The 13,454-nt window shown below is 36.8% G+C and overlaps 1 protein-coding gene across 3 annotated transcripts in view; it reads right to left on the reverse strand.

The window, feature by feature from the left end:
• stk39 (serine threonine kinase 39) overlaps positions 1–13,454 on the reverse strand; it is a 69,720-nt gene that overhangs the window by 13,332 nt on the left and 42,934 nt on the right. For 2 of the 3 annotated variants that reach the window (XM_079880341.1, XM_079880340.1), the window contains one exon: positions 13,194–13,255. In XM_079880341.1, the coding sequence (XP_079736467.1) occupies positions 13,194–13,255 (62 nt within the window). Of the gene's footprint in view, positions 1–3,781; positions 4,346–13,193; positions 13,256–13,454 lie in introns of those variants that run through there. The other variant, XM_079880342.1, reaches the window with a different exon arrangement.

Genomic DNA, 13,454 nt, shown 5'->3' on the forward strand with positions numbered 1-13,454 from the left:
TGTTTATGATAAACCACCCTTGTGTATTTGGTGAGATCTGAGCCAGACCTTCACTTTGTTCTCTCTAACATCAAACAGTCTGTTCTGCTTCAACAACAAGGGCTGACAACCTCATAAAAGTTACATTTGCAGGGGAAAGGCAAAGGACACAAACAATATGCAGCGGCTCCGTTCACTCGCTTCCAGTCATTTAAGTGGGAGAGAACACTGAAGTCACCACAACTATGGGATGTGTCCACGTCATGCATCACAGAGGGAGTGTGTGTGTGTGTGTGTGTGTGTGTGTGTGTGTGTGTGTGTGTGTGTGTGTGTGTGTGTGTGTGTGTGTGTGTGTGTGTGTGTCCAACACTTCCAATGCACACCACTGACCATTGGTGAATCACGTTAAAAATGTCACGTCAAGAACATGTCCAGGTCTAGTTCCACGTCAAAAAGCTCATTAACAGCACTGTTTTTTTAGGTTGTTTGAAAAGTATGCAGATTAATTACGCTGCTGTCTAAGAAACTTCTTTTGGGGTATCATATTTATCATTCACAAAGAAGGCAATCATATAAATCACTGTGACAAGCCCAGTGAAAAAATCCATCTAAGATGCCGGACAAAGAAAGAGAAAAATAGTTCTTATTAGTAATTATACTACGGGGCTGTTGAATGCTTGAATCTGATTGATTTACAAATGTTCTAAGGTGTGCAATTATTTACAGGGAAATGCACGGCTAAAGTATTTCTAGGCATTTTACACACACACACACACACACACACATATATATATATATATATATACATATATATACACACACACACACATACATATATATATATATATATATATATAAATGTGTGTATGTGTGTGTGTACATATATATGTATATATATATATATATATATATATGTGTATGTTTTGTCATATATATATATATATGATTAATCGCGATTAATTGCATCCAAAATAAAAGTTTGGGTTTACATAATATATGTGTGTGTACTGTGTATAATTATTTGTATATATAAATACACACATATAAATGTATATATTTATACATAAATTATATTATATATAAACAATCATATTTGATATATAAATAACACATTTTTCTTAAAGCTGCATTCCGTAACTTTTTTGGGTTAAAAATTGTCCTAAATAAATGTTTGAGCAAGTACATAACCAGCCAGTGTTCAAAACTCTCTGCTTGCCTTAGCTCGATTCAAAACGGTAAGCTTGTAATAATGCTTTTAATTCCAGTGGTACTTAGTAGGCTATGAGTGTGAGGATGTTGGAGGTGGAGATTTACAGCCTTTTCTCACAGCACTTGATATAATTAAACTTGTCAATTTGATGGCGGATCCAGAAAGGTTCAAACGACAATCACCAGTGACAACTGGAGATTCACCCGTTGTAAAATGCAAAAGACTTTGGACTGGCTACAGAAAAAAAGAGACTGCAACCGGGCCCATGCGAAAACAAGGATAAATATCGGAAGGGCATTGAATGTAGTCACGCAATGCTGATGTTGTTAACATTAACAATTTGAGAACAGAGTATAATTTGCACAGTTTGACGTGATATGATAAGCGATCGTTAGATTTAATTAGCGCGATTTACAATGCTTTTTTTCCCTTAGTTAGTCAGAACAAAAGTGGATGTTACTTACTTGTTCGGATAACATTTTCCGGTGAAAATTCTTATGTTGGTCATACTTCCAAAAAGTAGAATCTGTGATTGCGAATGACATACCGGCGCGGTGACCGACAGCCGCACATTCTCCTCAAAACATCGGATTCATCCGCGCTGTGCCTGGGCATAGGCACAACCCACGTAAAGCTGATAATTCCGCGAATAACTGCAATTGCAGCTTTAGAACAGAGATGGCGACAAAGAGGAAAAACTACAGACTGCAGCTTTAAATATGCATGTGTGTGTATTTAAATATACAAAATTATTATACACAGTACACACACATATACTATGTAAACACAAACTTTTATTTTGGATGCGATTAACCGTGATTAATCATTGCCCAGCACTAATATATATACAGTATATATATATATATATATATATATATATATACACACACAGTACCTGGTTATCCAGACATCTACAACACCATGTTCAATGCCACATCTGTTTAGGACATGGTGCATTGACAATGTTTTATCTTCTGATCAAAAGGCCTGATAATGCATTTACTAAACATATACAAGTTGATTTTGTGAAAGGTGAAGTCTCCATATTACCAAGCTGTGTGTGCAAGCTCCTTCAGCGGCTGCTTTAACCGCTGTTCCAGAGCTCCAGCTGTGCTATTGAGCCCAGTGGACTTATTTAGCAGATTGACACTTGCATTAGCCTAATTTTCTCTAGTACTAGATTATAATGACAGCAATCATCACTGGTGTTGCTCTCCACCCCTCCGTCTCTCAAGTAGGTCACTTAACTGATCTTACTCTAGGCGAATATACGAACAACAATTTTAAGAGGTTTATATAGCCGGTCCCACATTACGATGCATAGTGGGTTGTCAATGGCACGGTGGACCTTGAAGACTAAAAAGGATTTTAAAAAGCAAAACCATCATGCTGGCAGCGATAAATCCGTTATGGAGCTAATAAAAAGTAGTCTGTAGGGGTGTGAAGTAATCTTAGCAGGCAGACGGAATAAAACCAGATTTTAGTTAGTGATTGTAATGCTTATACACACATATATACTCCTCCTATGCCATGTAAAACTTTTGTAATTTCAGTATAGGGCTTTGATATTATCATTCAATTGCTTTCTAACTAGCATCAGAAAATAACCAGGGGTTGTGGGGGGAAATGCTAAAATGTTGTAGATATTTTTGCTAAATACACACAAATCAAATTAGTATCATTGAGTATATGTGGACTAAACATGCCTTTACATCAGGTAATTATATACTGTTGCCAAAAACGAAAAAAAAAAAGAAATCTCTGATGGACAGACTTCAAAACAACAACAAAAGACGACACTCATCATGCTTAACTAAAAAGACAAATACCTTATTGTTTGCATGATAAGTTGATCAATCAGATAAAAAAGATAAAACAATTAAAACAGTAAATAATTATTAAAAATAATAAAATAGTAGTTTAAATAATTATTTAATTGTTGATGAAGTTGTTAACTTATTGCAATGCCCATGACTATTAAAATAAATAAATCAAAATTCATCATATTTGCGATAAATCTACCATTACTTTGAAAATGTAGGAAAGGATAAATTATGATATTGCATATCAGGTAACTATATCGTTGAAACTTGCCTCATCCAATCAGAATGCAGAGGTGAAATCTAAATAAATATAAGAAAAATTACATTTTTTTTAAATAATAGATATAAATTGAATAATATATATAGTTGTCATAATTTGAAGAAAAATAATATAAATAAAAATTTTAAATAAAATAATAGAATATAATTAATAGAATATTACTTGTTACTGTATCAAATTTTGAAGAAAAATATAATAAATGCATTTTTAAAAATAATAATATTATATAATATATTAGTTGTTAGTGTATCATAATTTGAAGAGAAATACTATACATGAATTTTAAAAATAATATAATATAATATAATATAATATAATATAATATAATATAATATAATATAATATAATATAATATAATAATAAGTTGTTAGTGTATCAATGTGAAGCAGTTGTAATAGTTATTATTAATATGTTATAAATCATTTTATCTTTTGGTTTTCGTCCAATTTGAGTTCAAGTTTCAAAAAAGAAAACAAGATGCAATGAGATATGCTTCATGATCTTGCAAAAAAGTTTTTAACAATTTTTTAGGGGATAAACATTGCCTAAAGACAAACAGTCTTTAGCCTGAGATGCGGTGTTTGTTCTTCTGCCTGACCGGCTGGATATTTTGACACAGCCATCGCCAGCGGCTGAGACCTGACATCTCAGAGACAATTTTCTCACTGTCGTTATGTTTTGACAGTTTTCGGAGGTCAATCTCTCGCACTTAAAAGCAGCGAAAACCGCGAAAATACACTCCCAAACACACACAGATGCTCTGCGTGTACAGTGTGGCCTGCCAGCCTTCGAGACGCTGTTATAGCCGTCCTGTTCGGCCTGTCGTCGTTATCCAGCCAATCGATCTCGAGCCACAGAGAGCCCTCGTACTTGACACGTGTCTCCTGCTGGCTCCAGGTGATATTTTCACCCTGTGGCCGGAGAAAATCAGATCCCTGCTGCTGTTTTCTCTCTTTTCTGCTCACGGGGGCCTCTGGTTCTCATCTATCTGATCTGATATCCCTCATTTCCCTCAGGAGACGTCCACTACATAACCACTTGACTGCAAAAGACCTAAACAGCCAAACAAACAGGGGGAATTTCAAGAAAAATGCCTGGGTTTTATTTCAGCCCCAAAATCATACCGAAAAAAAGATTAAGAAATGATATTTTGCTTAAAGAAAATGGATGCATTTTAGGATACTTTGCATTATGACATTATTTAAATGATAATTAGGCACATTTTCATAACAAACGCCATTACAATAATAGGTAACTCTTCAGTTTAGGGTTTAATTCTCAATATTAACTAGTTGTTTATTAGCATGCATAATACTAAGATATTGGCTGTTTATTAAGACTTATAAAGCACATATTAATGCCTTATTCTGCATGACCATATTCTACTGTACATCCCTTAATCACCCAATACCTAAACTTAACAACTACCTACTAACTATTAATAAGCAGTAATTAAGAGTTTATTGAGGCAAAAGTCATAGTTAATAGTTAGTTAGTGAGAATTGGACACTAATCTAAAGTGTGACCCAATAAATCAATGAAAACTTCAAAATCAAAATTAAGCTGAATTGCACACATTTAAGCATTTACACCTAATAGCATTTTTTTATGCTTATTCACATTTTATTAAAATTCTTACATAACAAAAAAATGTATATTCTTTTTGTGTGCAATTAAAAATGTATATTTTTAATTTATATAATATAATAATATTATATATTAAGAACATACACATACATACATACATACATACATACATATATATATATATATGTAAAATATTGTAATGGTGCCATAGTCTAAATTATTTTAATACAAAACATAATTTCTTATTTTTTCTTTTGTTTTTTAAGTGAAACATGACCTGGACAGCCCAAGCCAACAGAGAAACCCAACAGCCCACAACCGGCTTGACTAATAACTACATTATGAATCTATTCTACGAGCGAGAGTGTCTGATAATAGGGGAATTAGTGTGGTAAAGCGAGTAGAATTTGACTTGAGTCTTGTGATTGCACAATATTTAAAACATATTATTCAAAAGTACTCCTCATGACTGAAAGTCTACAAAAGCATTTTTTATTATTTTATAAATTGCATAGTGCAAAAAGTGCAAAGTGCATGTGAGTTAAAAACAGATACCAGCAAGCAAACATTTCAGCACATTGCTATCTTCAGTGCTCCAGAGCACTGAGCACATTCAGAGCACTGAAATAGCAATGTGCTGAAACGTTTGCTTGCTGGTATCTGTTTTTAACTCACATGCACTTTGCACTTTTTGCACTATGCAATTTATAAAATTATAAAAAATGCTTTTGTAGACTTTCAGTCTTGAGTGGATCAGTGTGCGGCCAGCCACCTTTTTTGTTCATTTTCCAATTCATCATTGGCTCTACGCACCTGTAGGACCTGCAGTACAAGGACTTTTTCCTGTTTGGAGCGCTACATATTTTTTCTAGTTTCAAAAGTACTCCTCACATATAAAAAAAGAGTTAGTGCACCTTTAAGAACAAATAAGTTTAGGAACATTAGTTTACACTCAACAACAAGAACAATTAACTAAAGAACCATTTACGTTTTTCTCTCTCTGTGCACTTTATTTTCCTCTAAAGAGCTGCTAACTAATTAGAGTAAGACTTTAATTGAGGGAGTTAATTTAATTCAAAGTCCATCTCTAATGAGGTTTCACTCTGTCCAGTTTTGACTGGTCTGATAAATGGGATGGTAGTCTCTGGTTGGGATGTTAAGACTCACAAATCAAAAGGTTTCAAGCTGAGTTTGCTAAAGATGAACCTAAATTACAATAATGGATCGTTTTAAAGCAGACACATCCAAGTGTGTGGAAAAACTCAGTGTGTAATATGCAAATCATGCCAAACTGTAAAACTTTTCCAAATAAAATTGTGCATAAAGTTGGCGCTTTAAACCAAATGCACCTTCACAGCATCTCCCCATTTCAAATAAATGCAGTTTTTTTTTAAAACTTTCAATTCACCAAAGAATCCTGAGAAAAAAAAACATATGACAGTTTCCACAAAAACATTAAGCAGCACAACTGTTTTCAACATTGATAATAATCATAAATGTTTCTTGAGCAGCAAATCATCATATTAGACTGATTTCTGAAGGATCATGTGACACTGAAGACTGGAGTAATGATGCTGAAAATTCAGCTTTGATCACAGGAATAAATTACATTTGACTATATATTCAAACAGTCATTTGAAACTAATAATATTTCAAGCCTGCTTAAAGATGCTTGAGAAAAATATCAAACCAAGTGGCATTTATTTTAAAGAAAAGAAAGCAAAAAAATCCCCAAAATAGATAGATGCACAATATATATAATATATACTGTTCACACACCCTCTAAAAGCACCTCGAGAGGTTTGTAAGTGTTCAAATATGTTTTTAAGTGTTCAAATACTACTGTATGTAGTTGAGTGGCGTGTTTGTGTTTTGCTTGGGGAGTTTAGGCATTGAAGGGATGAGAGAGCGGTGTGTTGTAGTTGAGGAAAACTATATGCAGCCTTGGTGAGCATAAGAAACTTCTTTCAAAAACATGAATCTTACAAACCCATATTAGGTTGCACAGAGTAGTCGACTTTAATGCTCTGCCATGATGTTTTAAGCTTGACAACGACTAGTCGTTGATCATGGCCTATAGAGGGCGCAACAGGATAAGAAATCTTTGAAGTCCACTTTTACTCTCTGTTTCCAGCAGTTAAAATGACAACGAAATGCATACTCTGAGAGCGCTCCACAAGATATGTTTGATTATACCATCTGGATGCTCAAAATTGATCGGGTGAATGCACGTTTTAAACAGCTTATTGTGCACGTAAGTTAATCGCGTTATAAACGAATGCATTGTAACCCAAACACATATAGACAGTAAGCACGAATGCAAATCGTGTGCACACAGAAACATTCAGTAGCGCTGTTCACACTGTTCTGTGATTTATCAATAAAATAGCTTAGAAACTGAAATGTTCTAGCATATATTTCTTAGTAACTAAAACCCACAGCTGCACTATTAGTAGAAAGACGCTGCCAGGTAGAGTTAATTCACTCACTAATGCATTATTTATCTGAATCTGATTAAAAACGAGCAGAATCTGTGAGAAATACGACCCAAAGACAAAAGAACTGATAGCTGTTATGGGAGCAATAGCCTTACGGGTAGCACTGTGTCAGATACCATAGCTGTGCACAAGACAATCCGCGTTCGAGTCTCTGTTCGAGGTTCAGGCTTATTTGTTCATTGATGACATCATCAGCAACCATCACATAAATGTCGACTTAAAGTCGTCCAACCCCTAATATACATATCTTTAGGCAACTTTGTATCTTTGTGATGCTATTTACATTGAAGCCCTGATGCGAGTCCTGAAAGCGCTTTAAAAGTGCTGGACTAGACTGTCTGCCAGAAAAAACACAATCTAACCCGCTGAATTCACAACTGTGAAACGCAGTTAAATGTAAGTCACCCTCCATAAGAGGCCTCAAATCAAACGCAGCCTCACGCTTCCGGAGCTTCTTTACACACTGGCGGCGCGCAAAGAGCTTTGAGTAAGACTCCAGCGAAGACGTGAGGCAAGGACAAATCCGTATCATATTCCGCCACAAAAGCTGTCAGAGATGATCGGCCAAACGCCTCATTGTTGGGTAATGGGAGCTGACAGGACTCAGCAAAAACCATTGAGCGTGAGCTGAGCCAGAGCGACAGTAGCAATGCCTTCACAGCCAGCAGGCCGGATAACAACACCACTAGTTGATTAAATGTGTGTGAAGACTACACACATGAGGTTCAGCGCTCCCCCGGTGCCATTATCTTAGATCCACTACTGCTTACAAAGAGAGAGTCAATCGCTTACAATTATTCGAACAGGAAAATAAAACCAAAAACGCATCCACTGGGAGTGAGTGGACATTATCTTTAGTAAGTCTGAGCTCAACCTGAGGTGTTAAAGGAGAAGACACCCTAACCCCTTATAGAAAAATGCATGGGAGGAATTGCAGCACTCAATAGGGAAATTGTAGATAAGACACCAATAAGAAATGTAATCATCTTGCTACGGTATCAGAAGTATGAAGTGACGGTTACATGTATTTGAACACTCATGCTTCCCGGAAAATACAGATGCTTGCATGCTTTCTTAAAACTCTTGTCTTAGTGAGATATTAATGTAAATGGTTATTTAAAGGGATAGTCGTTTCCCATTTACTTCCATTCTCTTTTGACCGTACAATGGAAGCCGTTGGGAACCAAAACGGTTTGATCACCAACATTGTTCAAAATATCTTCTTTTGTGTTCCACAGAGTAAATAATGATAGGATTTCTGGGTGGACTGTTCCTTTAAATAAATGATGAATTTAATCTCAGCATTAGACTCCGCAGTGTAAATGAACCCTAACAGATCTGCTGCTGTTTATTTCATTTTTAATATTATTTCATCAACAATCGACAAGGAAAAAAGAAAACCACTTACTGCTCATTTATTTCTTGGTTCTTCAATACTCATTTGATTAATTAGTTTAAAAACCTTAAGCAATGTTTACTCAATTGAGAAATACTTGTACACAGCAGTGATTTAATTTGTTAACATACAGTATATAATAACATTTAACTTTACATAAAAGACTATGTGTTGAATAACAAACTAGCTTTTTCCTGTGGTAGCAATATCAGCATAAAAATGCATGAAATTTCACCAATACTGGTTTGAACAGGGTGATGCACCATTCGGAACTGAATTTAGAACGCCTTGTGAATTTTAATTCAGTTACTGGATTTGAACTGAGCTAGCAAACAGAAAGCAGAATCGCAATTCGAATATGAAAGCAGAAATTTAAATGAATTTGAGAAATTCAAAAACCTAATTATAACCAGAAAAGAAACATTTGTCAAGACGATGGATGGATGGATGGATGGATGGATGGATGGATGGATGGATGGATGGATGGATGGATGGATGGATGGATGGATGGATGGATGGATGGATGGATGGATGGATGGATGGATGGATGGATGGATGGATGGATGGATGGATGGATGATAAACAAAACCTAAATGACCACTAACTTCTGGGTTTTGATGCAAAAACTAAAGTTTACTTCAACATTTCTTCAGTTCAAGAAACTCAGGATCATTAAATCCAGTATTGTGTAAAACTATGAGTCTGGGCTGAGAGTCAAGCAGCAGGAACAGAGAGTAATGCTGGACTTAAGCATTCATTAACATGTCAAGGTTAGAATAATTACACCTCCCTGAGCTCTCTCTCCACTTGGCCTGTTTCTAGAGAGCAAGGGCTTTGTGCACTGGATAGGGGGTCTAGGGAACATATGGAAGTGTGTGTGTGTGTGTGTGTGTGTGTGTGTGTGTGTGTGTGTGTGTGTGTGTGTGTGTGTGTGTGTGTGTGTGTGTGTGTGTGTGTGTGTGTGTGTGTGTGTGTGTGTGTGTGTGTTTTGCGCTCTATAATGAAGTGTTGGGAGGAGCAAGTAGATGCTGTTATCACATCAACCCAGACCCTATTACACACGAGAGCGAGAACAGCTTCTGTGCAGAGAAACTTTCTCAAATAAACTATAGCATTATCTCAAATGAGAATGTGGGGGAAAGCAGTCTGTGGGGCTTATTTATATGAATAATATATGGACATGAATTCAAAAGTAAATCAAAAACACAATATTGTCCATTCTAATCTCTATTTTGTGTTTGCATGGGTGTACTGTATGTGTTTTTAATAACTAAACCTACAAAGATAAATATGTGCCACTATAATAAAGCAATATGACACAAGAGGCCGTTCACTGCAGTGAGGTTACAAAGCAGAACTCTCTTAAAGGGATAGTTCAACCCCAAAATTAAAATTCATGCCATTCCAAACCTGTGTGACTTTGTGTCATGTTTCAACTGTGAAACACAAAAGAAGATATTCTGAAAGAGTCCATTGGCTTTCATTGTATGGACAGAAAAATAAAAATAAAAAAATATATTTTTGTGTGTGTGTGTGTGTGTGTGTGTGTGTGTGTGTGTGTGTGTGTGTGTGTGTGTGTGTGTGTGTGTGTGTGTGTGTGTGTGTGTGTGTGTGTGTGTTCCACAGAGAAAAGAAAGTCTGGAACATTGGAATGGTTTAGAATGACATGAGAGTGAATAAATAATGATTTTTTTGGTTGAACTATCCATTTTAACTGTGGTAAATTTACAGTTTTGCTTGTTTGTAGCAGTACTCATTTTTACATTCTTTACATTCTTCTTTTATCATTTAAATTTAGTCAATATAACAAGTAGTTCCACATCTGTCTGGTTACAAACATTTTTCAAAATATCTTCTTTTGTGTTCAACAGAAGAAACTCATTCAGGTTTGGAACAGCTTGAGGGTGAGCAGCCTAAATGATGGCAGAATTTTTTTTTATTTTTTTTGGTGAACTATCCCTTTAACACAGATTGTGCATCACAGGTGAGCGCTGCTCATCCAATCACAGTTCAGAGTCAGAGTTTTTAGAGTTTTTGCTCACGCAGGTTTCGTCTCTCGCACTGGCGAACTGAAGAGGATCTAAATTCAGAGCAATATCTAGAAATCCATCCTCTCTCCTGAGAATTCCTCGCTCACTCTCGCCCTTCTCTCCGAGTCACTCCACACAACACTTATTATCTTATCAAACACCGACATTTTTCTGTCCGCCGGCTGAATCCCAATAAACCCCAGATTTATAGACTCATGCCTCTGTATACCTCATGATGAGATCGGGAGATTTCGCACCGCGTTCCAATTTCAACAAAGGAATCTATCAGAATATCAGGAAACCAACGTAATAACTTTCCGTGCTAAACAAGCCAGCATTGTGATAGTTTGGACCGCTGTAATTCAGCGCTTTCATACTTCACATTAATCCGTGGATTTAGATGGTATCTAAGGCAAACACTTCCACCGCACCGGGTCTGTAGATTTATTCAAGCGTTATCCAACCTTTTCACACAGCCAAACAAAGACCTTACCGAAATCCGTTTCACAATCGAGCCAAAATTTCAGATCAACTTGGGTCAAGATCCGCTTTGGAAAAGTAATCATAAGAGGCCGCTTCAACGATCAGCCTTCATCGATTCACTCGCGTGTATTTACGTCAAGAACTATTTGCAGAGTTAATTAAAGTCATTTTAAATAATTTAGCAAACAAGTCTATCCCTCGCTTTCCTGGCCATTATCCTGATCCGTTCTGATGAGCCGAACACCTGCTCTCGCTGCTGACCTGACTGTGCAAATGGATCCGAGCCATTCATCTCTGTTCTCCTGCATCTGTTTACCTCTCTCTCTCTCTAACTCTCTGTGATGAGGGCTCAAACTCAGCTTTCCGTGAGGCTTGATTAGGCGCCCGTTTTTGGCACTGAATCAATGTTGTTTATAAGTTTCAATGCTGAAAATTGAAAAAGCTCTTCACACGGTTCATTCTCTGTCAATCCAGACTGAGGCTGTTGAGGATAATTGGATGAAAGACAGAAAGATTTCAATGTAATGATTGGTTCTGAGCATGCCTTTGAACCACACACACATTCTGTGGACGTTTTTCACAATTTCTGTGCTGATTCTTCTGGATTTAAACAGAGTAAAAAGTGTTGCACCATGGGATGGATGGATGGATGGATGGATGTGAATGTATAGATGGATCTGATTGGATGGATGGATAGATGTGAATGGATGGATGGATGGATGGATGTGAATGTACAGTATAGATGGATGTGATTGGATGGATGGATGGATGGATGGATGTGAATGTATAGATGGATGTGATTGGATGGATGGATGGATGGATGGATGGATGGATGGACGGACGGATATGTGAATGGATGTATAGATGGATCTGATTGGATGGATGGATAGATGTGAATGGATGGATGGATGGATGGATGTGAATGTACAGTATAGATGGATGTGATTGATGGATGGATGGATGGATAGATGTGAATGGATGGATGGATGGATGGATGTGAATGTACAGTATAGATGGATGTGATTGATGGATGGATGGATGGATGGATGTGAATGTATAGATGGATGGATGGATGGATGGATGGATGGACGGACGGATATGTGAATGGATGTATGGATGGATGGATGGATGGATATATGTGAATGGATGGATGGATGGATGGATGGATGGATGGATGTGAATGTATAGATGGATATGATTGGATGGATGGATGGATGGATGGATGGATGGATGTGAATGTATAGATGGATATGATTGGATGGATGGATGAATGGATGGATGGATGGATGGATGGATGGATGGATGGATGGATGGATGGATGGATGGATGATCAAAATATCTTATCTTGTTCTTGTTATACTTCTCTCTGCTGACGTATGCAAGGCCGCACTGCAGTTAAGCCAATAACATTCACTTTTCACAATCCAGTCAACAACTGGTGGATAAAATCAAGTCCCGGCCCACGATTTCCTTGTTCAATAAGCTGCTTTACTCAGGAAAAATGTTTTCTCTTTTATGCTGACTTTAAATACTTTAAGTTTTTAATTAAATACTACATAAAAAACACTCACTTCGGCTTTCCTGGCCATAGACGTGATCTGTGAACAGATTGTGGTCTCTCTTTTGCATGGTTTCAAACACAAATTCAGGCAGGGGAATGCAAACATGAGGTCAGGGTTAAAGGCCGTCTTCCCACGCTTACCCAGGAAAGAAATGCATTAACACCATGCACTTCAGCATGAGGCGAGCGATGGAGTGAAAGAGATCGTTTAAAAAAGAGACACACACTTCTTCCAGCTGCACATACACACTCTACTGTTAGGTCACTTTAAACAGACACACTTTGCAGATAAAATATGTATGAAGGGTGATAGAGAAAAGAGAGAAACGGCAACGAGCTCGCTCACCTTAACCTCAGGACCATGTTGACCGCTCCCTGACCACTCCAGGGTTTATCCAACGGTTGAACCTGGACAGAAACACAAATCATTATGGTAAGTTACTTGCTAATGCTAGTGTTCTGATTGTTGAGGTTAAAAGATCTTTACACCACACACACGCTGGTGATTACGAACGGGTCTTGAGGATATCAGGGTTATATTGGAGATGTGAAGCAATAAAATTACTCTAGTCAACCCATATTAGTTGAGTAACAGTGTTAAACCTAC

Source organism: Squalius cephalus (genome assembly GCF_949319135.1).
Source record: "Squalius cephalus genome assembly, chromosome: 9".
In the NCBI taxonomy this organism is placed as follows: domain Eukaryota; kingdom Metazoa; phylum Chordata; class Actinopteri; order Cypriniformes; family Leuciscidae; genus Squalius; species Squalius cephalus.